Source organism: Mchenga conophoros, linkage group LG3, assembly GCF_057382185.1.
Source record: "Mchenga conophoros isolate Kocher_MC1m ecotype Shallow Benthic linkage group LG3, M_conophoros_male_GT1.1, whole genome shotgun sequence".
NCBI lineage: Eukaryota > Metazoa > Chordata > Actinopteri > Cichliformes > Cichlidae > Mchenga > Mchenga conophoros.
In genome coordinates, this window is record NC_140528.1 from 16687980 (window position 1) to 16712229 (window position 24250).

Here is a 24250-nt window from a genome sequence, read left to right on the forward strand (position 1 = left end):
CTGTGAATGCTAAAGTGAATCCAGATAAAAGAAAGAGACCCTGCTAATGTTGGACTCACTTCTTAGTGTAGATCCCAGGAGGAAGTTCAACATAGCCATTCTTTGTGCTAGCTCGACCAAACCTGAGAGCACAGTGCAGGATAATGATTATCATCTGTCTCTGTCAAGGACATTTAAACTCCACAAATAACAAACATAATTATATTTGATCATTAAAAATATGTTTTCACTGAAAAAAGCATGAGCACACTGGTGGATTACAGAAACATGAAAACTCGTTAACAGTAAAGTTAATTTAGGCGTAAACAAAGGGTCAAACATACTTAAGTAGAAGGACTGATGTTTGTGTTAAAATACCCTCTTAAAGCTGAAATACTGATTCAGCTTCTTTACTCAAGTAAAGGTAAAAGAGTACAGGCTCTGAAATGTACTCACAGCATTAAAGTAAAAACTCCATTTTTGAAGGAAATTTCTGCCAGTTTTTGTGCAAAGTTACCTGAATTTCTACCTCCAACATTAATATGAGAAAATTATCTGAACTTTTATTCTAATAAATTTAATCAGCTTGAACATTTTGTAGCACAAAAGTAGAAAAAACTCAAAGGGAATAAAAAATAGCTCAATTTGCTGTTGCCTGCATTGTAGATGGGCGGCTTTGCCTCAAAACCTAAACAGGAAAATGAGTTTAGTCAAGTATTAAAGTGGGATTGAAGAGGTGAGGAAACCAGAGATCAGGTGTTGTGGTGCAGCATGGTCACAAGAATCATTTAGAAATGCGTCTGTCAATGGCGGGAATGTCAATGGAAAATTGTATTTAGTAGTCAGTATAATCTTTTAGTGATATAAGTTTGCATATGGTAGAATACTGCATGTAGTTATTTGTATTAGGAAATGTTTAACCATGTATACTTAGAGGCATATAATTAATTGTGTGTGATCTCTAACAGGCTGCAGGCTTGGGGTGCACTCCAGGAATGCACCCCCACACCCTGGGAGCATGAGAGAGCTTGTACCTTGTTTTATTGTTTTACGGCAGGATTAACGTAGCTATGTCTGTTTTAGTTTAAGTGCTTCTTTACATATAGATGAACTGTTGGATTTTAAGGGAAGTTTTTTATGGGGTCACACTCTGACCACACACACACACACACACACACACACTGAAGTATAAAATAAAGACCAGGGCAAAGCTCAGTGCGAGTCTCTGAGACTGCCCTTGCTAGCAAGAATTCTGTGTCTTTCTCTTCTCTGAGTCTTTACTGAAGAAGTGTTTTAGAATATTTTCCCTGACAGGGTCAAAATATTTTCTCTTCTAGATTTTTTGCACAGTCTGATGTGCTGCTGCTCTGAGCTTTACTGCTCTCTGTGTGCTTAGAAAACTGTGAGGTACAAGTAGATTTGACACAAGTTATAATGGCTGATTTCCATATAACGGTGGAATACAGGGACTTAATCGTTAAGTAAGAAGAAAGTTTGAAGCCTAATCTTGAAAGTAGAGATAGTGTCTGTCTCCTGAATCCAAACTGGAAGCTGGTTCCACAGAAGAGGGGCCTGAAAACTGAAGGCTCTGCCTCCCATTCTACTGTTAAATACTCTAGGAACAACAAGTAGGCCTGCAGTGTGAGAGCGAAGTGCTCTAATCCGGTTGTTCAGTCTGACGTCACTAGCCGTGTCTGGGCCTAAACTCCGCTGCAGGTCCATATATCAAACGATCACTATGGCATTACTGAGAGTTGAAAAACTGTCTAAAGTCTTTCATCTTTAATAAAATGATCAGCGTTCTGCTCTACCAGGTATATAATGATGTGCTACGTGACCGCTAGCGACACAGCTATGTTAGCATAATATAAACAAGCTAACTTTTTTTCCACTCGAAAAAAGTTAATGTGAGTGTTCTCGGTGGTCAGGAACAAATGTAATCACATGGCAGGATGCTGTAAAAGGACCAAACTTCAGCCAGGAGAACAACTGAGATAATCCATCCACAATACGAGGTTAGTCATTCATATACTGCTGCATGGGCTGGGCTGTAGTTACATCCTAAGGTTTTAAAAACTGAGCTTAAACAAATGATTAGCGGTAATAAAAGCCGAGGGAGGTCAACAGTGATCACTGACTGTTTTAGGAGCTTTTTGAGATCAAATAGAAGAAAATACATAACATTAAACATGTTAACAACACAAAAGCTATATTAAACGCAGACTACTTTAGACCCGGAAGTAGGATTCGTCGCGTCATCACTGAACAACCGGATAGGGTGATATGGTACTACAAGGTCATTAAGATAAGATGGGGCCTGATTATTTAAGACCTTGTATGTGAGGAGCAGGATTTTGAATTCTGGATTTAACAGAAAGCCAATGAAGGGAATAAAGGAGAAATCTGCTCTCTCTTTCTAGTCCCTGTCAGGACTCTTGCTGCAGCATTTTGGATCAGCTGAAGGCTTTTCAGGGAGTTTTTAGGACATGCTGATAATAATGAATTACAGTCGTCCAGCCTGGAAGTAATAAATGCATGAACTAGTTTTTCAGCGTCACTCTGAGACAGGATATTTCTAACTTTAGAGATGTTGCACAAATGGAAGAACGCAGTCTGACATATTTGTTTAATATGTGCATTGAAGGACATGTCCTGGTCATGACTCCAAGGTTCCTCACAGCGTTACTGGAGGCCAAGGTAATGCCATCCAGGGTAAGAATCTGCTTAGATACCATATTTCTAAGATTTTCAGGGCCGAGTACAATAACCTCAGTTTGATCTGAATTAAGAAGCAGAAAGTTAGCGGCCATCCAGGTCTTTATGTCTTTAAGACATTCCTACAGTTTAACTCATAGGTGTGTGTTATCTGGCTTCATGGACAGATAGAGCTGGGTGTGCTATGTCTTCTGATGAGGCTGCCTTGGTGATTTTAACATCCATGTCTGCTGTGACTCTAAACTTCTGGTCAAGGACTTTTTAAATATTATTGACTCTCTTAACTTGACCCAGTGGGTTACTGGTCCCACTCATGAAAAAGGTCACACACTAGACTTGGAGCTTTCCCACGGGCTGGATGTGTGCGTCACTGAAATATCTGAGTTGGGCATCTCCGATCATTTTCCTGTGTTGTTCACTGTAATGCTGCGCTGCTCGGTAGATAAGCCGTGCGCCTCTAACAGCGCCGCTTTTTCTGCTGCCTTTATGGACTCTGGAATAATGAACTCCAGCTGTTAAAGTGTTGAGGACCTTTCGGACATTCTTCATTCTACCTGCACTGATATTTTGGACTCTATTGCTCCGTTCAGGACTCTGTGCGCTCAGCATTTATCAGAGCTGTGGTTGAATGAACATACGCGCTCCCTTAGACGTGATTGTAGACGCGCTGAAAGGAGATGGGAAAAGGACAGATTGTATGTTTCTCTACAGATTTTAAGGACTTTCTGTCTTTCTGCTCACCAAGAAGCTGTAAAACCTGCAGACACAGTTTGTCTTAAACTTAGTGTCAGTAAACAGTCACAGGCCTCAGGTACTTTTTAATGTCCTCAATCGTTTTCTTCGTTCACGTGATAATGTCGGAGTCATTTCTTCACCAAGTATTTGTGATGATTTTTTAGCATTTTTAACTACAAGGTTCTATCTATTAGGGCTCTTGTCTCGCCGACTGCTGCCTCAGATCTGAGTCTTTCTCCTGTGTGCTCAGCTGTCTGAGAGCAGTTTGATCCCGTCTCCCTTAATGACTTGACTGCAGTAGTTTGTAACCTAAGATCATCACACTGCCCCTCTGATTGTCTCCCCCCAACTACTCTTTCAAGGATTGTCAGGTTGGAGATCGGCCTATAATTAGCTAAGACAGCTGGGTCTAGGGATGCTTTTTAAGTAAAGGTTAAACTACAGCCAGCTAGGGATGGGTACCGCTTAGATTTGAAAACCTGCTAAATCAGAATGAGTTGCTGGTGATGGCTTTTTTCTTTGACATTAATCACGTATAGTCTTAACTCAAAGTGAACATAGACTTGATTGAAGTAACTCAGATCAGCCAATTCAAAATGCTAATTCAATCAACTCTGAGTTCATGGCTAGACTCAGTTTGTTGGCCCTGCACCTTAAAACTATTCCCTGTTTGTCCCTCATGTTTTTTGGATATTGTTTTCACATCTTATGTCACGGCTAGCGGGGCGAGCCATGTTGAATTTAATAAAGGACCCAAGATGCCGACACTGCTGTGAAGTGAGTGAGCTTTATTGAAACGGTGAAGTGCAGTGGAGATGGCCTGTGCAGAAGCTAAGATAACCTCTACTGAAAGAACTAAAAAACTAACCTGAAACCTTAAACGGAGACACGGGGAGATAACACAGACGAACCAGCAACAAGCAGGAGAAAACAAAGGGCTCATATACACAAAAGAGCCATCAGGGAATGAGAAAAGGGAGACACAGCAGGATTAATTGGACATAACCAGACAAGGGGAAGCAAAAGTAGACACACTAACGTAGGACATGGCACTGTCAAAATAAATAAAGGAAGTGAACAGAGACACAATACTAATACAGTACAGAGGGAACACAGAAACCAAAACCTCAGAACTAGAAAATCTTAATCAGAATGAAATTGTAACAAAAGACAAGAACAATCAAAACAAACCACTGAGTCCACAGACTCGGGACATACATCGGCTCAAACTGTGGTCATCAATATTTTGTACTTGTAAATCAGACTGTGTAGTTGTGAACTGAGTTTTGTAACATTGTAAAACAAAATATCTGAAAAGTTTATGTTTTTGCGTTCATTGATTTGTGTGTGTAAAAATGTAAAAAATATAATAAATGTAAGAAACATTAGAACTACTTTTGCTGACACAAAGTTTGGCGAGCACTGCAAGTTGGCACTTTAAACCAGTCACTGATATAAAGAGAGCACCTTGTTCCAGGGCATCTGAGCATGGAGGGAAAGCTTTATGCAGGAGATGGTAAGAGCTGTTGGGACTAAAGAAACTGAGCAGAAAACTACAGACATCTGGAAACTGAGATGTTAATTCTCAGTGGGATCAGCAGGACTAGCAAAGCTCCACCATGACAGTCATCTGATTGACTGAACCCATCCAAACATCACTTCATGGACCTTTAGCTTGTGTCTGTGTGTGGACAGACATAACATGAGCTAATTATACATTACTCCTCCACAGAGTGGACCAGCAGAGAGCAGAGGTTTCCACTGGTCAGTCTGCACAGCAACATCAAACACACCTGGACTCTGTGGTTATGGTTTGTAGTATTACATTTACATTTGTTCTTTTCAGTCACCTCTATGCTGCACTTTGTGGACCAGAGCATTGTCAGTGTGTCCAACATAAATCAGAGTTTGGGCTCCATGATTTCAGTCAGATTGGGGTGACTGTAGCTCAGGAGGTGAGCAGGTCAGCTACTAGTCAGAAGGTTTGTGAATCAAACCCTGGCTGGCAAATGTACTGGGTAACGTACTAAACCCAAGCTGCCCTCTGATGCATCCATCAGAGTGTGAAAGAAAGTATTTAAGCATAGAACAATGTGCTTGGTTGAATGAGGCATGTTATATAAAATGCTTTGTGTGCACAGAGTATCAAAGAGAGCTATATAAGAACCAGTCCATTTACCACTGGGTAATTCATATAGTCTTCTTTTCCAGCGGCTGGAGGACAACATCACCATGTTTGTGAAGAACGAGCTGAAGAAGATCCAGAAGCTTCTGAGTCCAGATCACCCAGAAACTTTAAAGAGCCAGATGGAGGATGAGGAGATGTTTGAAGGTGAGGATGAAGATGAAAGAAAGAGCTGCAGAGAAGCATTTCTGAAGATCACACTCCACTTCTTGAGGAGACTTAAGCAGCATGAGATGGCTGACCATCTGCACAGCAGTAAGAGAATTTCTCTAAAGACTGAATATTGATCTTTCCTAATAGCTCAAGAAATGGACCAATAGACATTCATCCTTTCAGGGTACTGAAAGGCTGTGATATTTATTGTATAATCTTTTTTTCTGAATTTCTTACCTTCAGAAATATTTGCTCCACTCCCTAAACGTGAACTTAAAGCCCAACTGAAGAAGAAGTTCCAGTGTGTGTTTGAGGGGATCGCTAAAGCAGGAAGCCCAACCCTCCTGAATCAGATCTACACAGAGCTCTACATCACAGAGGGAGGGACTGCAGAGGTCAATGAGGAACATGAGGTCAGACAGATTGAAACAGCATCCAGGAAACCAGACAGACCAGAAACAACAATCAGACAAGAAGACATCTTTAAAGCCTCACCTGGAAGAGACGAACCAATCAGAACAGTGCTGACAAAGGGAGTGGCTGGCATTGGGAAAACAGTCTTAACACAGAAATACAGCCTGGACTGGGCTGAAGACAAAGCAAACCAGGACATCCAGTTCATATTTCCATTCACTTTCAGAGAGCTGAATGTGCTGAAAGAGGAAAAGTTCAGCTTGGTGGAGCTTGTTCATCACTTCTTTAATCAAACTAACGAATCAGGAATCTGCAGACTTGAAGACTTCCAGGTTGTGTTCATACTTGATGGTCTGGATGAGTGTCGACTTAATTTGGACTTCAACAAAACTAAAATCCTGACAGAAACCAGAAAGTCCACCTCATTGGATGAGCTGCTGACAAACCTCATCAGAGGGAACCTGCTCCCTTCTGCTCGCCTTTGGATAACAACACGACCTGCAGCAGCCAATCAGATCCCTCCTCAGTGTGTCGACATGGTGACAGAGGTCAGAGGGTTCACTGACCCACAGAAGGAGGAGTACTTCAGGAAGAGATTCAGAGATGAGGAGCAGGCCAGCAGGATCATCTCCCACATCAAGAAAGCTCGAAGCCTCCACATCATGTGTCACATCCCAGTCTTCTGCTGGATCACTGCTACAGTTCTGGAGGATGTGCTGGAAACCAGAGAGGGAGGAGAGCTGCCCAACACCCTGACTGAGATGTACATCCACTTCCTGGTGGTTCAGGCCAAAGTCAAGAGGATCAAATATGATGGAGGAGCTGAGACAGATCCACACTGGAGTCCAGAGAGCAGGAAGATGATTGAGTCACTGGGAAAACTGGCTTTTGATCAGCTGCAGAAAGGAAACCTGATCTTCTTTGAACCAGACCTGACAGAGTGTGGCATCAATATCAGAGCAGCCTCAGTGTACTCAGGAGTGTTCACACAGATCTTTAAAGAGGAGAAACAACTGTACCAGGACAAGGTGTTCTGCTTTGTTCATCTCAGTGTTCAGGAGTTTCTGGCTGCTCTTCATGTCCACCTGACCTTCATCAACTCTGGACTCAATCTGCTGGAAGAGCAACAAACAAGCTCTCAGACAGAGAAATACTTCTACCAGTGTGCTGTTGACAAGGCCTTACAGAGCCCCAATGGACACCTGGACTTGTTCCTTCGTTTTCTCTTGGGTCTGAAGACTAATCAAACTCGTTTGCAAGGCCTGATGACACAGACAGGAAGTAGCTCAAAGAGCAATCAAGAAGCAGTTCAGTACATCAAAGAGAAGCTCAGTGAGAATCTGTCTGCAGAGAAAAGCATCAATCTGTTTCACTGTCTGAATGAACTGAATGATCGTTCTCTAGTGGAGGAGATCCAACAGTCCCTGAGTTCAGGACGTCTCTCCACAGATAAACTGTCTCTTGCTCAGTGGTCAGCTCTGGTCTTCATCTTACTGTCATCAGAAAAAGATCTGGATGTGTTTGACCTGAAGAAATACTTTGCTTCAGAGGAGGCTCTTCTGAGGCTGCTGCCAGTGGTCAAAGCCTCTAAAAAAGCTCTGTAAGTTATAAAGTTTTTATTATTTAATTTGGTTGGTTTGTTATGGAAAACACACTGCCATCAACTTCTGTTTTGTTTTTGTCAAAATCACTGTAATATAATCACTGTACCTTTATATACATGTGACTTGTATTAATGCTGCTGCCCTCTTGTGGCTAAAGTGTAATTATGTTCTTGTTATTAGGGAGGATTTGAGGGTAACATGCCAAGTGAGTCAGCACCTTCGCTTTAGCTTAAAAAATCCAAATTCTTACGTCATCAGTTATAGTTGCATGTATTCATTATCATAATTTAACCTTTAATATTGATGTCTTAAATTTATTTTGAGTAAACTAGCAATAATTTTATGGTTTATTAAATGAATACATCACTAATGAATTATTTATTTCAGTAATTAATTAAAAATGTACATAATTAATTGTAAAAAATATATTGATAATGAATTATCGGTTAATTTCATTTAAGATAATTCATTATTTATTTATGTACAATTCAAATTAGTTAATTACATATTTAATCAATTATTGGTTTGTTTTCTATTTTAATTATTTTACTGACACATTTAATGAATTATTTAATGATGTATTTATTTAATTCCCGTTGCTACTCCTGGCCCTGCATCGGTGTTCATAAATACATTTTATTTGTCAGCTTCACCCATCAAAGTCAGGGGGCGGGGTTAATGCTGATCAAGTCAAAACCATTGCTTTGGTCTGGTGGGCGTTCTTTTAGTGGGCTTTTCTCAATACTAAGTAGGCCTACACACCAGGGTTTGGACATGTGTGGACCCAAACTATACTTAAACTTTACCCTTTTTTGTGTGTCACCAAATACACTTTTAATATTTTCTAGACAAGAATGTAGTGGCATAATCTTTAACCTCTTTTGGCTCCAAACAGAAGTGACAGACTTGAGCAGGGTTCATTTAAAGGCTGACAGAAGTGGAGTGGTGACGGGGAGATGTTTGACAGGACAGTGTTTCAGCCTCCACAGGTTCATGTTGTGCTCCATCAGTCAGTGAAGATGAAGTCAGTGCTGATGAGGCTGTAGAGTGTGTGAGGGATGTGAATGAGGATGATGAAGATCTGATGATAGCAGATAAAAACAGGCTGCAGAGACTTTGAGCCATACAGGGCACACAGTGTGTGTACAGCTGAAATCATTATGGAGGCCTCACTGGGATATGGAAGCATCACAGTACAGCTTCAGTGAAGCATTAAAGTCTCTGATATGAGATGAGAAATGAAGCAGCCAGAGCTTTTTCATGAGTGGAAATCCACTGTGACTGTGAGCTGCTGCTACAGCCTCCAGATTAGCCAGCAGCTCATCCTGCTCAACATTTTCTCACCAACTTTAATGGAAGTGTGATGTTTTCAGCTGGAGTGATGGTCAGGGTGGCCTCCCTCTCCTCTTCTTCTCCTCTTCCTCTTTCATTTGTAAAGCCACTTCTGCTGCTTTCATTCATTTGGAAGTCCTGTAGCTGAGTTTGGGAGAGACTAACAGCCTCGGCAGCAGAGGGGAGAAAGGCTGTAACACCACCACTTTACTCTGTTCTACCTGTCACATCATTTTATCAGGAAACAAATATGCTCATGTTTTTACTATGTTTGTCTTGAAGATGTGAGAAGATCACATGGTGCTTTTTATTATTGTGTTGGTTTGCTTCCTGTCTCTTGGATGGAGCCCAGCTGTGCGTGGCCCCTGGGCCTGTGGTCAGAGTGTGTGCTGGATAATCCGGCCCAGGATGAGGCCAAACTGACATGGGATGAAATGTCTGTCACATAATTGAGCTTAGTGTAGTTTCATTTCTGCACAATTTAAAAACAACCAAAACTTTGTTCTGTCTTTTCTATGTTATACTGTAGACTTTCTTTGATACTGTGTCCAAAAGGAGCAGCTTTTACTTTGAAGGGGAGGCGTCTCTGTTTCCTCTTCAGGTTGGATGATGGAAGCAAATGAGTGTGTGATGTTCTTTCAGTGTTGCACTTTGTAGACGCTCCCTGAGCACTGGTCTCACAGCCAGCTGCACATAGAGACCAGTGTTGTTAGTCCAGGTCAGAAGATGACTTGTTGGAATGAAAATGAGCTTGTAGTTTGTCTGCTTTAATAATGTGACTGGAAAAAGGTGTTGGACTTCAAATATGTGCATTTCTTTCACACTTCACCTTTAAAAGTGAAGCCTTGTGGTTCCTGGAAGGAAAAACACGACTTTTTCAAGTCTTTGTCCTGTTTTTATGATAAATGTACGACTTTAATGTGAAACATTCAGTTTTTTCTCTTGTTGTGTTTGTTTGAAGCTGCTTCCTGTTGGCTTCAGCTGTTTGGAGTTTCCATTTTCTAAACTTCTACATTCTGAACCTTCTTCAGCTCTGAACAGATGATGAAACACTGAATGATTTCAAGCTCACACTTTGTCTAATAAACTTACATCTTTCATTCTTTATACAGATTGAAGGACTGTGGTTTGTCAGAGATCAGCTGTGATTATCTGGCAGCAGCACTGAAGTCCAACCCCTCCCATCTGAGAGAGCTGGACCTGAGCTCCAACAACAAGCTGCAGGATTCAGGAGTGAAGCATCTGTGTGGTTTCCTGGAGAGTCCAGGATGTGGACTTGAAACTCTGAGGTCAGTCAGCATGTTTTAGTTGTGCTGAGATGAATATGATGTGAAAGTTGTGCTGACACTAAACTGCAGACATCAGGCTGATATTATACTGATCCACACTGAGGATCTTCATGGTAAAGTCTGTTTTCTTCTTCTCTGGTTTAGTCCATTGACTGCAGCAGAACAATGTTCACATTTCAAACAGTGAGACTCAACGTATGGCCCGCGGCCCACACGCGGCCTGCCCACCTTTCCTGATTCAGAGAGAGGGGTCCCTGATTAACTGTGTAGTGTTCTTCCTCACAGTTCTAAGTATCAGACACAACAATGAATAATCCACAGCTGACTGTCTTTAGCAGGTCAAAGGTCACGGCACACAGCAGACAGTGGGAAATATTATAATTCTGATCATTTATCAGCACATATCCATATGTATAAAAACAAAGCTGACACTGTGAGACTTGATCAGAGGTGTGATCATCACAGCAGAGGCCTTTGTGTCAAAGTCACTGAGGATCAAACAGAAACACATGAAGCAGATTTTCCTGTTCTGGCTTTTTATAGCAGATAACCTTCAAAATATTCTGCAGTCCATCAAAAAATGAAGCAAACCATGAATCAACATGTGAACATGAGCTGATGCTGCTGAAGGGAAGCAAAGTTACAGAGGTTTGATTACAGACACAGTTGAGTGTTTGTAATCTGTCATCATTTTAAAAGGTTTAAATTTCTTCAGTATTGAACAGCAGAAATGAGGCTTTGTTTTCGGAGGCCGACAGCAGTGAACACAACAGCAGACTGGTGCGTAATAAGCAGTGAATAATGCAGGAAACAGATTTTTGAAGGTAAACTGTTCTTGAAGTACACTGAGAGAAAGAGAGAGCTGTGCAGGAAGTAAACGTCAAAGTCGGAGAGAATTCATGACGATGTTCATCAAACATAAAGCGTAGTTTGGATCTTCTTCTGCTGCTGGTTCAGTCAGTTTTGGTTGGAGACAGATGAAACCTGCAGCTTCAGGATCTGTGAGCTGTCCACTTTCAGCCCCGACGGCGTGTCCGTGTACGTGCCGTCGAGTGAACGATCCACGCTCTGTGTTTCCATCTTTGTGTGTTTAGCTGCTCTCATTTACTGTTTTATCTGTTTGCTTGTTGTTGAAATACTTTTGGGAGCTTTAACCTGAGATTCTGGCAAAATACATTTATATTAAAAATCGATTCAGGATTGAATGAATCAACATCGCTTTATTCAAATTAAAACCATTTAAATAGGAAAATCCATTTTTTTACACCCGCCTCTAATGCTGGGTAATGTCAGCTGGTCCATGTGCAGCTGGCTGTGAGGCTCAGGGAGCGTCTACAAAGTGCAACACTGAAAGAACATCATCCATAAATATTGAGTAATAACTGGACTCTCATACAGCGAGACTCAAATGCCTTTAAACATCAGCTTATCCTGCTGATCCAAGTCCAACACTGAGTTTGTAAAAACATGTTTGTCAATCATTTTGTTTGGTTTCTGAGGAAAATGATTCAATAACTTGCTGCTAATACACAACATTTCATCATATTTCCTCATAACCCTCTTTTGTCTGACCATTTGATCCCATTTGAATTTGCAATAAAGGATCCACAGAGTTTGGTGACAATAATGACAGTAGATGTTTGTGTGAAAGTGCTGGAAGCAAATGAGTGTGTGATGTTCTTTCAGTGTTGCACTTTGTAGACGCTCCCTGAGCACTGGTCTCACAGCCAGCTGCACATAGAGACCAGTGTTGTTAGTCCAGGTCAGAAGATGACTTGTTGGAATGAAAATGAGCTTGTAGTTTGTCTGCTTTAATAATGTGACTGGAAAAAGGTGTTGGACTTCAAATATGTCCATTTCTTTCACACTTCACCTTTAAAAGTGAAGCCTTGTGGTTCCTGGAAGGAAAAACACGACTTTTTCAAGTCTTTGTCCTGTTTTTATGAGAAATGTACGACTTTAATGTGAAACATTCAGAGTTTTTTCTCTTGTTGTGTTTGTTTGAAGCTGCTTCCTGTTGGCTTCAGCTGTTTGGAGTTTCCATTTTCTAAACTTCTACATTCTGAACCTTCTTCAGCTCTGAACAGATGATGAAACACTGAATGATTTCAAGCTCACACTTTGTCTAATAAACTTAAATCTTTCATTCTTTATACAGATTGAGGGGCTGTGGTTTGTCAGAGATCAGCTGTGATTATCTGGCAGCAGCACTGAAGTCCAACCCCTCCCATCTGAGACAGCTGAACCTGAACTGGAACAACCTGAAGGATTCAGGAGTGAAGCATCTGTGTGGTTTCCTGGAGAGTCCAGGATGTGGACTTGAAACTCTGAGGTCAGTCAGCATGTTTTAGTTGTGCTGAGATGAATATGATGTGAAAGTTGTGCTGACACTAAACTGCAGACATCAGGCTGATATTATACTGATCCACACTGAGGATCTTCATGGTAAAGTCTGCTTTCTTCTTCTCTGGTTTAGTCCATTGACTGCAGCAGAACAATGTTCACATTTCAAACAGTGAGACTCAACGTATGGCCCGCGGCCCACACGCGGCCTGCCCACCTTTCCTGATTCAGAGAGAGGGGACCCTGATTAACTGTGTAGTGTTCTTCCTCACAGTTCTAAGTATCAGACACAACAATGAATAATCCACAGCTGACTGTCTTTAGCAGGTCAAAGGTCACGGCACACAGCAGACAGTGGGAAATATTATAATTCTGATCATTTATCAGCACATATCCATATGTATAAAAACAAAGCTGACACTGTGAGACTTGATCAGAGGTGTGATCATCACAGCAGAGGCCTTTGTGTCAAAGTCACTGAGGATCAAACAGAAATACATGAAGCAGATTTTCCTGTTCTGGCTTTTTATAGCAGATAACCTTCAAAATATTCTGCAGTCCATCAAAAACTGAAGCAAACCATGAATCAACATGTGAACATGAGCTGATGCTGCTGAAGTGAAGGAAAGTTACAGAGGTTTGATTACAGACACTGTTCTGAAGGCAGGACTGTGATGCAGTTTTCTGCCTCGCCACTAGAGGGCGCGGTCGTTTTGTGAGTAATGTTTTGACTGGGATGGAAAATGGTGTTCATGAAGGCAGTGTGAATCACAAGTTATGCTCGGGAGCAGTTTATGTGGGTTCAATGAGAGTGCGTCCATAAGACTGAACCATACACATACCCACACCCACGCTAAATCTGCCATTAAAGAGCTGAACGATCATCCCCTGTCCTCATTATTTTCTGGAGGGTCATAGTGGCACTTGACCTGTGCACACCCTGCGATCACCACCGTAGAACTGAACCTCATATCAGAAATCATCATAACAAAATTGGTCCTTCGAGCCGGATGAGGTGATTACAGAGAGTGAAGATGGATTATGACCCCCAGAGGGCAGGTGCACGTCCACGGAGGGCTGTGCGACCACCAGGATGGATGACTCAGTATGAAGGCTACACACTGCCACCCACTGCTACATTGGAGCAACAGCAGACTAGAGAGGGATACGCCAAGATGACGGCCCTCACCCAGACTCCTGGTTCTATTGGAGCTGCAGGACAGACTCCAGTGTCATCCAGCATCCCTCAGGAGTTCATGAACATTGTGCAGCAACTGCAGGAGGACAACAGGCAACTTCAGATGATGGTAGGAGACATGAGGAGGCAGATGGATCGTAATGTCACCACGTTGGAATCCACCCGCTTACGTTCTGCCCAGCAACCAGGGGGCTACATTTCAGCTGATAACACTTGGGTCTCCACACCTCTAACTACACAGCCTTTTTCCCTGAGACCAGAGCAGCACAATATATTCTACACACAGGATGCAGCTGAAGAATGGCCAGTACCACCACCTGCAGTTTTTCTCCCGAGAGATCATCCTGATCTACCAGAGGTACAGTCTGTTCCACCTCCACCGCTACCAGCCATTGCACAAGAGCTTAGCCAACACTTACAAGAGCTACAGTTACAGCAACCCTCAGCCACTGAAGCTCCTGAGTTTCAGCCTCGTGCGCCACAGTCCACCCCCTTATCTCAATCACTAGCTGGACCTAGTTTCGACGCGAACATGCTCCCCCCAGAACAAGTGTTGGCTCCCACTACAGCCATAGGTGTAAAGGAGAAGACCTACAGAGGACCATCGCCCTCCATCCCAGAGTCCACGCAGGGTGATCCCAGGCAGTTTGCTAGATTAAGGCTTGCCCTAGACAATATTCTCCCCTTTGATGCAACGGAGAGGTTCAAATATCAGGTCTTATGTGACCACCTTAAATTTGAGGAAGCTCTTTTAATTGCTGACTCCTACAGTAACTCACCTCACCCCTACTCTGACACGATGGCCTCGCTCACTAAACATTACGGTCAGCCGCACCAGCTGTCACTGCAGAGGATAGCAGAGCTTATGGATGAGCCCAGCATCCGCCCAGGTGACACAACTGGATTCAGAAGGTTTGCACTGAGAGTCCGTGCTCTGGTCGGCATGTTAGAGCAACTTGGGGAAGATGGACACCTACGTGCTGCTTTCCGCCGCTACCTTTACCCACAGAAAGATGGAATACCATCATTGAGAGACTTTGCAGAGTGGCTGGAGTATGAGCTGGTCATTCAAGAGGGCGGAGATCACACAGAGAAGGTAGAGGAGAGCTCGAGAGACAGGAGCAGAATGAAAAGAGATAAACGAGCCACCAAAGGGACTACCACCGTGCTGCATGGTGCAACACACAGCACTGCCCCTCAAAGGTCCTCAACCACAACCCCTTCCACTTTTGAGGTCCAAGACAAGCACACAGCTTATTGTCCATATTGTAATAACACTCTGCACTTCCTAGATCAATGTGTCAACTTCAAGATGCTGACTAAGGAGCAGAAATCAACTTGGATTAAGTCCAACAATCGCTGCTGGCGTTGTGGGCGGCACCACCAGGCCGCTCAGTGTCGACTTAAAGTGCAGTGTAAGACATGCAGGGGAAAACACCTAGAGGCCCTGCATGAAGTGAATCTCAGACCTGCTGCACCCAATCCACCAATGGAACACGTCGCTGACCTGGGGAGTAAACCATCTACTGAGGTACTTTATCTAAACCGGTGTGCTGGCTGTAGCCAAGTACTTCTGAAGATAACCAAAGTGCTGCTGCAGAACGGTGAGCACACCCTGGAGACATTCGCCATATTGGATGATGGATCTGAGAGGACGATCCTTCTCCCTGAGGCCACTCAAAGACTGCAGTTACAGGCCACGGCAGAGAGTCTTACTCTACGTACGGTGAGACAAGGATTGAGAACCTTGCATGGCGCATCAGTGACAGTCAAAGTCTCCCCTGCCAGCCAACCATCCAGAACATTCACCATTGAGAGAGCCTTCACAGCAGATGACCTAGGCTTGGCTGAACATTCATACCCTGTGAAGGCACTTCAACAGAAATATAGACACTTGAGAAGGCTTCCCTTGCAGCCCTTCACAAATGCCCAGCCACTCCTTCTGATCGGCTCTGACTGTCCTCACCTAGTAACGCCCATCAAACCTGTGCGCCTAGGCTTACCTGGAGGACCAGCTGCAGTCAGGACTAGACTTGGTTGGGTACTACAGGGACCAATCCCGTCCCTTAAGCACTCTGCTCAACCGCAACAGTGCCTCTTCCTCTCAACTGCCTCTCCTCAATCAGAGCTTCATAGTCAAGTAGAGAGGCTTTGGCAACTCAACACTCTCCCATATCGAAGTGAGAAACTGGTGACACGGTCTCGGAGGGAAGAGCAAGCTATGAGGCTTTTGGAAGCAAAGACGACAAGACTGAATGTCGAGGGAGTAAACAGTTATTCAACTCCCCTTCTGCGTGTCAGTGATATGCCTACACTCCGGGTGCCACCTGAAGCAGTACTCCCCAATCTACGTGGCACGGAGAAGCGCCTCAGTCGAGACCCAGGGAAGGCTAAAGCTTATCAAGCGGAGATGGCAAAGTTGATAGCAGCAGGCTATGTCAAAGAAATCAGTGAGGAGGAAATGAGGGCCTCCAAAGAATCATGGTTCATCCCCCACCACATGGTGACACACAATGGAAAGAACTGTGTGGTGTTTAATTGCTCATTCACCTATAGGGATCAGAACCTCAACGAGCTGCTTTTACCAGGCCCGAACCTGGGGGCCTCTCTTCTTGGTGTGCTGCTACGCTTCAGAGAACGCTCCATCGCAGTTAGCAGTGATATCAAGGGGATGTTCCACCAGGTGAGACTACTGCCTGAGGACTGGCCACTACTACGTTTCCTCTGTTGCGATCTGCAAAGAGACACCCATCCCAAGGTGTATGAATGGCAGGTGCTCCCCTTTGGGACAACATGCTCACCGTGCTGTGCAATTTATGCACTCCAGCGACACGTCCATGACGACAGTGACCAGGGAGATGACGTGCGTGACTCCATTGAGAAGAATTTTTATGTTGACAACTGGTTACAGAGCTTCTCTTCTCCAGATGTGGCCACAGAGGTTGTGGACAAACTACGGTCACTATTATCGGAGGGAGGATTTGAGCTCAGACAGTGGGCCAGCAGCACCCCAGATCTCATCAGCCATCTACCAAAGGAAATAAGATCGGAGAGCAGCGTACAGTGGCTGAAGCAAACTAATATGGACCCTCAAGAAACCTGCTCTAGGTTTGGGCTGGATGTGCTGCTCTGACACTCTGCACTACAAGTCCATGCAGTTGGAGAGGAATCCTCCTACCATGAGAAACATCTACCGGGTTCTGGCGAGTCAGTATGACCCACTAGGGTTTCTCGTCCCCTTCACAACGAGGGCGAAGGTACTAGTCCAGCAGCTGTGGGACAAAAAGCGTGAGTGGTTTGACCCCCTGTTACCAAGTGACCTGCTCTCGGCATGGAACGAATGGGAGGGTGAGCTGCAGCATCTGGACAACATTAGTCTACAACGTTGTTATGTAAGCCCAGAGCTGGACAAATCCGACAGTAGGCGTGAGTTGCACATCTTCTGCGATGCATCTCAACAGGCATATGGAAGCGTTGCCTACCTACGGACGGAAGATGCTGCCGGAAAGGTGGAAGTTACTTTCCTGACTGCCCGCTCTAGGGTGGCCCCTAAACGGCAGATGTCCATGCCACGTCTGGAACTATGTGCAGCCTTGACTGGAGCTCAACTTGCTAGCCTGCTGACCAAAGAGCTCACCCTACCACTATGCAGAGTGGTGTTATGGACAGACTCCACCACTGTCCTAACATGGATCCAGTCAGAGTCCTGTCATTTCAAGGTGTTCGTGGGAACTTGGATAGCTGAAATCCAGGAACTGACAGACAGCCAGTCTTGGCGTTATGTGACAACATATGACAATCCGGCAGATGATCTAACTAGGGGTAAAAGGCTACAAGACCTCACAGTCCAGTCCCGGTGGGCATGTGGGCCCCCGTTTCTGCAGCTACATCGAGACCAGTGGCCAGAGCACCCAGCCACACCATGTACAGACTTTGCTGAGGAGCAGCATAAACCAATAACTTGCTTAGCTGTGTCTACTGACTCTATCTCCCTGCCTGATGCACAGCAGTTTACCAGTTTTAGCGAGCTTTTGGAAGAAACAGCCAGGTGCCTTCACGGGGCGGCTGGTGACAATCTCACATCGGAGAACTACAAGGAGGCTGAGCTTATTCTGCTAAAAGCTGCTCAGAAAGACCGTTTCCCAGATGAGATCCAGTGCCTGACCACTGGGAAACCAGTTCATTCATCCAGCCGTCTGTTTTGCCTAGACCCGGAATTTGATAAGTCGCTTCAACTCATAAGAGTAGGTGGTCGTCTCAGACGATGCCATGATTTGGAAGCTGCTGTGATACATCCAGTAGTATTGGACCCTAAACATACAGTCACCAGACTACTCATCCGACAGGCTGACAGTGATTTGAAACACCCAGGAGCAGAGAGATTGTTTGCAGAGTTGAGAAGGAAATACTGGATTCTTCGCGGCCGTGAAGCCGTAAGAAGTGAACAGCGCTCCTGCCCTTAGTGCCAAAAATGGAGAGCCCAACCTGCCAACCCAAAGATGGCTGACCTTCCCCTTGCACGCCTACGATTACATCAGCCAGCCTTCTTCTCAACAGGCATCGACTGCTTTGGGCCAATGCAGGTGAAGGTGGGTCGGAGAAATGAAAAACGCTGGGGCCTGCTCTTCAAATGCTTGATGACTCGTGCCATTCATATTGAGGTGTTGTCTAGTATCAACACCGACTCATTTCTAATGGCATTAAGAAGATTTGTCTCTCGTCGTGGGAAACCAGCTGAGATACTGTGTGACCAGGGAACAAATTTCCGAGGTGGGGATCGGGAGCTCCAGGAAACTTTCAAAGCCCTGCATCCCTCTTTACAAAGCAAGTTAGCAGAGCAGCAGATTAAGTTTCGATTTAACCCTCCCAGTTCTCCCCACTTTGGAGGATCCTGGGAGCGAGAGATCAGGTCCATAAAGGCAGCTCTGGCCTCCACATTGGGCTCGCAGGTTGTAAAAGAAGAAATACTCCAAACAGTGTTGATCGAGATCGAGGGAATACTCAACTCGAAACCTTTTGGGGTACGTGTCATCAGACGTGGCTGACCCAGACCCCATTACCCCAAATTTGTTGCTGATGGAGCGGCTAGACCCTTCCCTACCCCAAGTGATATACCACGACTCAGAGCTCATTGGACGACGATCATGGAGGACCTGTCAGGTGTTATCCGATCACTTCTGGACACAGTTCATACGCCACTACCTGCCTACACTGCAGACACGGTCAAAGTGGCAGAAAGACACTGCTCCGATCCAGCTGGGCACTGTGGTGATGATAGTGGATCCCCAACTTCCCAGAGCATTATGGCCTGTTGGGAAGATCAACAGGGTATTCCCCGGAGCTGATGGTTTGATCCGGTCTGCAGAAGTGGACGTAAAGGACCGTACCTACGTACGCCCAGTGAGCCGCCTTATTCGACTACCTGCAGTACCAGAACAAAATGGACAGTAAATGACATTCTGCAAACTTGCGAGGGCAAGTTTGGGGGCGGCTGTTCTGAAGGCAGGACTGTGATACAGTTTTCTGCCTCGCCACTAGAGGGCGCGGTCGTTTTGTGAGTAATGTTTTGACTGGGATGGAAAATGGTGTTCATGAAGGCAGTGTGAATCACAAGTTATGCTCGGGAGCAGTTTATGTGGGTTCAATGAGAGTGCGTCCATAAGACTGAACCATACACATACCCACACCCACGCTAAATCTGCCATTAAAGAGCTGAACGATCATCCCCTGTCCTCATTATTTTCTGGAGGGTCATAGTGGCACTTGACCTGTGCACACCCTGCGATCACCACCGTAGAACTGAACCTCATATCAGAAATCATAACAGACACAGCTGAGAGTTTGTAATCTGTCATCATTTTAAAAGGTTTAAATTTCTTCAGTATTGAACAGCAGAAATGAGGCTTTGTTTTCGGAGGCCGACAGCAGTGAACACAACAGCAGACTGGTGCGTAATAAGCAGTGAATAATGCAGGAAACAGATTTTTGAAGGTAAACTGTTCTTGAAGTACACTGAGAGAGAGAGAGCTGTGCAGGAAGTAAACGTCAAAGTCAGAGAGAATTCATGACGATGTTCATCAAACGTAAAGCGTAGTTTGGATCTTCTTCTGCTGCTGGTTCAGTCAGTTTTGGTTGGAGACAGATGAAACCTGCAGCTTCAGGATCTGTGAGCTGTCCACTTTCAGCCCCGACGGCGTGTCCGTGTACGTGCCGTCGAGTGAACGATCCACGCTCTGTGTTTCCATCTTTGTGTGTTTAGCTGCTCTCATTTACTGTTTTATCCTCTAATGCTGGGTCATGTCAGCTGGTCTATGTGCAGCTGGCTGTGAGGCTCAGGGAGCGTCTACAAAGTGCAACACTGAAAGAACATCATCCATAAATATTGAGTAATAACTAATAACTGGACTCTCATACAGCGAGACTCAAATGCCTTTAAACATCAGCTTATCCTGCTGATCCAAGTCCAACAATGAGTTTGTAAAAACATGTTTGTCAATCATTTTGTTTGTTTTCTGAGGAAAATGATTCAATAACTTGCTGCTAATACACAACATTTCATCATATTTCCTCATAACCCTCTTTTGTCTGACCATTTGATCCCATTTGAATTTGCAATAAAGGATCCACAGAGTTTGGTGACAATAATGACAGTAGATGTTTGTGTGAAAGTGCTGGAAGCAAATTAGTGTGTGATGTTCTTTCAGTGTTGCACTTTGTAGACGCTCCCTGAGCACTGGTCTCACAGCCAGCTACACATAGAGACCAGTGTTGTTAGTCCAGGTCAGAAGATGACTTGTTGGAATGAAAATGAGCTTGTAGTTTGTCTGCTTTAATAATGTGACTGGAAAAAGGTGTTGGACTTCAAATATGTCCATTTCTTTCACACTTCACCTTTAAAAGTGAAGCCTTGTGGTTCCTGGAAGGAAAAACACGACTTTTTCAAGTCTTTGTCCTGTTTTTATGATAAATGTACGACTTTAATGTGAAACATTCAGAGTTTTTTCTCTTGTGTTTGTTTGAAGCTGCTTCCTGTTGGCTTCAGCTGTTTGGAGTTTCCATTTTCTAAACTTCTACATTCTGAACCTTCTTCAGCTCTGAACAGATGATGAAACACTGAATGATTTCAAGCTCACACTTTGTCTAATAAACTTACATCTTTCATTCTTTGTACAGATTGTGGGGCTGTGGTTTGTCAGAGATCAGCTGTGATTATCTGGCAGCAGCACTGAAGTCCAACCCCTCCCATCTGAGACAGCTGGACCTGAGCTCCAACAACAACCTGCAGGATTCAGGAGTGAAGCATCTGTGTGGTTTCCTGGAGAGTCCAGGATGTGGACTTGAAACTCTGGGGTCAGTCAGCATGTTTTAGTTGTGCTGAGATGAATATGATGTGAAAGTTGTGCTGACACTAAACTGCAGACATCAGGCTGATATTATAATGATCCACACTGAGGATCTTCATGGTAAAGTCTGTTTTCTTCTTCTCTGGTTTAGTCCATTGACTGCAGCAGAACAATGTTCACATTTCAAACAGTGAGACTCAACGTATGGCCCGCGGCCCACACGCGGCCTGCCCACCTTTCCTGATTCAAAGAGAGGGGACCCTGATTAACTGTGTAGTGTTCTTCCTCACAGTTCTAAGTATCAGACACAACAATGAATAATCCACAGCTGACTGTCTTTAGCAGGTCAAAGGTCACGGCACACAGCAGACAGTGGGAAATATTATAATTCTGATCATTTATCAGCACATATCCATATGTATAAAAACAAAGCTGACACTGTGAGACTTGATCAGAGGTGTGATCATCACAGCAGAGGCCTTTGTGTCAAAGTCACTGAGGATCAAACAGAAACACATGAAGCAGATTTTCCTGTTCTGGCTTTTTATAGCAGATAACCTTCAAAATATTCTGCAGTCCATCAAAAACTGAAGCAAACCATGAATCAACATGTGAACATGAGCTGATGCTGCTGAAGTGAAGCAAAGTTACAGAGGTTTGATTACAGACACAGCTGAGAGTTTGTAATCTGTCATCATTTTAAAAGGTTTAAATTTCTTCAGTATTGAACAGCAGAAATGAGGCTTTGTTTTCGGAGGCCGACAGCAGTGAACACAACAGCAGACTGGTGCGTAATAAGCAGTGAATAATGCAGGAAACAGATTTTTGAAGGTAAACTGTTCTTGAAGTACACTGAGAGAGAGAGAGCTGTGCAGGAAGTAAAGGTCAAAGTCAGAGAGAATTCATGACGATGTTCATCAAACATAAAGCGTAGTTTGGATCTTCTTCTGCTGCTGGTTCAGTCAGTTTTGGTTGGAGACAGATGAAACCTGCAGCTTCAGGATCTGTGAGCTGTCCACTTTCAGCCCCGACGGCGTGTCCGTGTACGTGCCGTCGAGTGAACGATCCACGCTCTGTGTTTCCATCTTTGTGTGTTTAGCTGCTCTCATTTACTGTTTTATCTGTTTGCTTGTTGTTGAAATACTTTTGGGAGCTTTAACCTGAGATTCTGGCAAAATACATTTGTATTAAAAATCGATTCAGGATTGAATGAATCAACATCGCTTTATTCAAATTAAAACCATTTAAATAGGAAAATCCATTTTTTTACAGCCGCCTCTAATGCTGGGTAATGTCAGCTGGTCCATGTGCAGCTGGCTGTGAGGCTCAGGGAGCGTCTACAAAGTGCAACACTGAAAGAACATCATCCATAAATATTGAGTAATAACTGGACTCTCATACAGCGAGACTCAAATGCCTTTAAACATCAGCTTATCCTGCTGATCCAAGTCCAACACTGAGTTTGTAAAAACATGTTTGTCAATCATTTTGTTTGTTTTCTGAGGAAAATGATTCAATAACTTGCTGCTAATACACAACATTTCATCATATTTCCTCATAACCCTCTTTTGTCTGACCATTTGATCCCATTTGAATTTGTAATAAAGGATCCACAGAGTTTGTGACAATAATGACAGTAGATGTTTGTGTGAAAGTGCTGGAAGCAAATGAGTGTGTGATGTTCTTTCAGTGTTGCACTTTGTAGACGCTCCCTGAGCACTGGTCTCACAGCCAGCTGCACATAGAGACCAGTGTTGTTAGTCCAGGTCAGAAGATGACTTGTTGGAATGAAAATGAGCTTGTAGTTTGTCTGCTTTAATAATGTGACTGGAAAAAGGTGTTGGACTTCAAATATGTCCATTTCTTTCACACTTCACCTTTAAAAGTGAAGCCTTGTGGTTCCTGGAAGGAAAAACACGACTTTTTCAAGTCTTTGTCCTGTTTTTATGATAAATGTACGACTTTAATGTGAAACATTCAGAGTTTTTTCTCTTGTTGTGTTTGTTTGAAGCTGCTTCCTGTTGGCTTCAGCTGTTTGGAGTTTCCATTTTCTAAACTTCTACATTCTGAACCTTCTTCAGCTCTGAACAGATGATGAAACACTGAATGATTTCAAGCTCACACTTTGTCTAATAAACTTACATCTTTCATTCTTTATACAGATTGAGGGGCTGTGGTTTGTCAGAGATCAGCTGTGATTATCTGGCAGCAGCACTGAAGTCCAACCCCTCCCATCTGAGACAGCTGGACCTGTACGACAACAAGCTGCAGGATTCAGGAGTGAAGCATCTGTGTGGTTTCCTGGAGAGTCCAGGATGTGGACTTGAAACTCTGAGGTCAGTCAGCATGTTTTAGTTGTGCTGAGATGAATATGATGTGAAAGTTGTGCTGACACTAAACTGCAGACATCAGGCTGATATTATACTGATCCACACTGAGGATCTTCATGGTAAAGTCTGTTTTCTTCTTCTCTGGTTTAGTCCATTGACTGCAGCAGAACAATGTTCACATTTCAAACAGTGAGACTCAACGTATGGCACGCGGCCTGCCCACCTTTCCTGATTCAGAGAGAGGGGACCCTGATTAACTGTGTAGTGTTCTTCCTCACAGTTCTAAGTATCAGACACAACAATGAATAATCCACAGCTGACTGTCTTTAGCAGGTCAAAGGTCACGGCACACAGCAGACAGTGGGAAATATTATAATTCTGATCATTTATCAGCACATATCCATATGTATAAAAACAAAGCTGACACTGTGAGACTTGATCAGAGGTGTGATCATCACAGCAGAGGCCTTTGTGTCAAAGTCACTGAGGATCAAACAGAAACACATGAAGCAGATTTTCCTGTTCTGGCTTTTTATAGCAGATAACCTTCAAAATATTCTGCAGTCCATCAAAAACTGAAGCAAACCATGAATCAACATGTGAACATGAGCTGATGCTGCTGAAGGGAAG

The 24250-nt window shown here is 43.8% G+C and overlaps 2 protein-coding genes across 2 annotated transcripts in view; both read left to right on the top strand.

The window, feature by feature from the left end:
• Window positions 1-24250, top strand: part of LOC146577475 (NACHT, LRR and PYD domains-containing protein 12-like) — a 320541-nt gene that overhangs the window by 44769 nt on the left and 251522 nt on the right. Inside the window, exons 6-9 of the mRNA XM_085267663.1 lie at window positions 10230-10406; window positions 12565-12738; window positions 21121-21297; window positions 23453-23626. Of these exons, the coding sequence (XP_085123789.1) occupies window positions 10230-10406; window positions 12565-12738; window positions 21121-21297; window positions 23453-23626 (702 nt within the window). The remainder of the gene's footprint in view (window positions 1-10229; window positions 10407-12564; window positions 12739-21120; window positions 21298-23452; window positions 23627-24250) is intronic.
• LOC146577477 (protein NLRC3-like) lies at window positions 5226-7785 on the top strand. Its single transcript, XM_085254452.1, has 3 exons — window positions 5226-5240; window positions 5641-5869; window positions 6011-7785. The coding sequence occupies exons 1-3, from the start codon at window positions 5238-5240 to the stop codon at window positions 7783-7785; spliced, it is 2007 nt and encodes a 668-aa protein (XP_085110578.1). The 5' UTR covers window positions 5226-5237.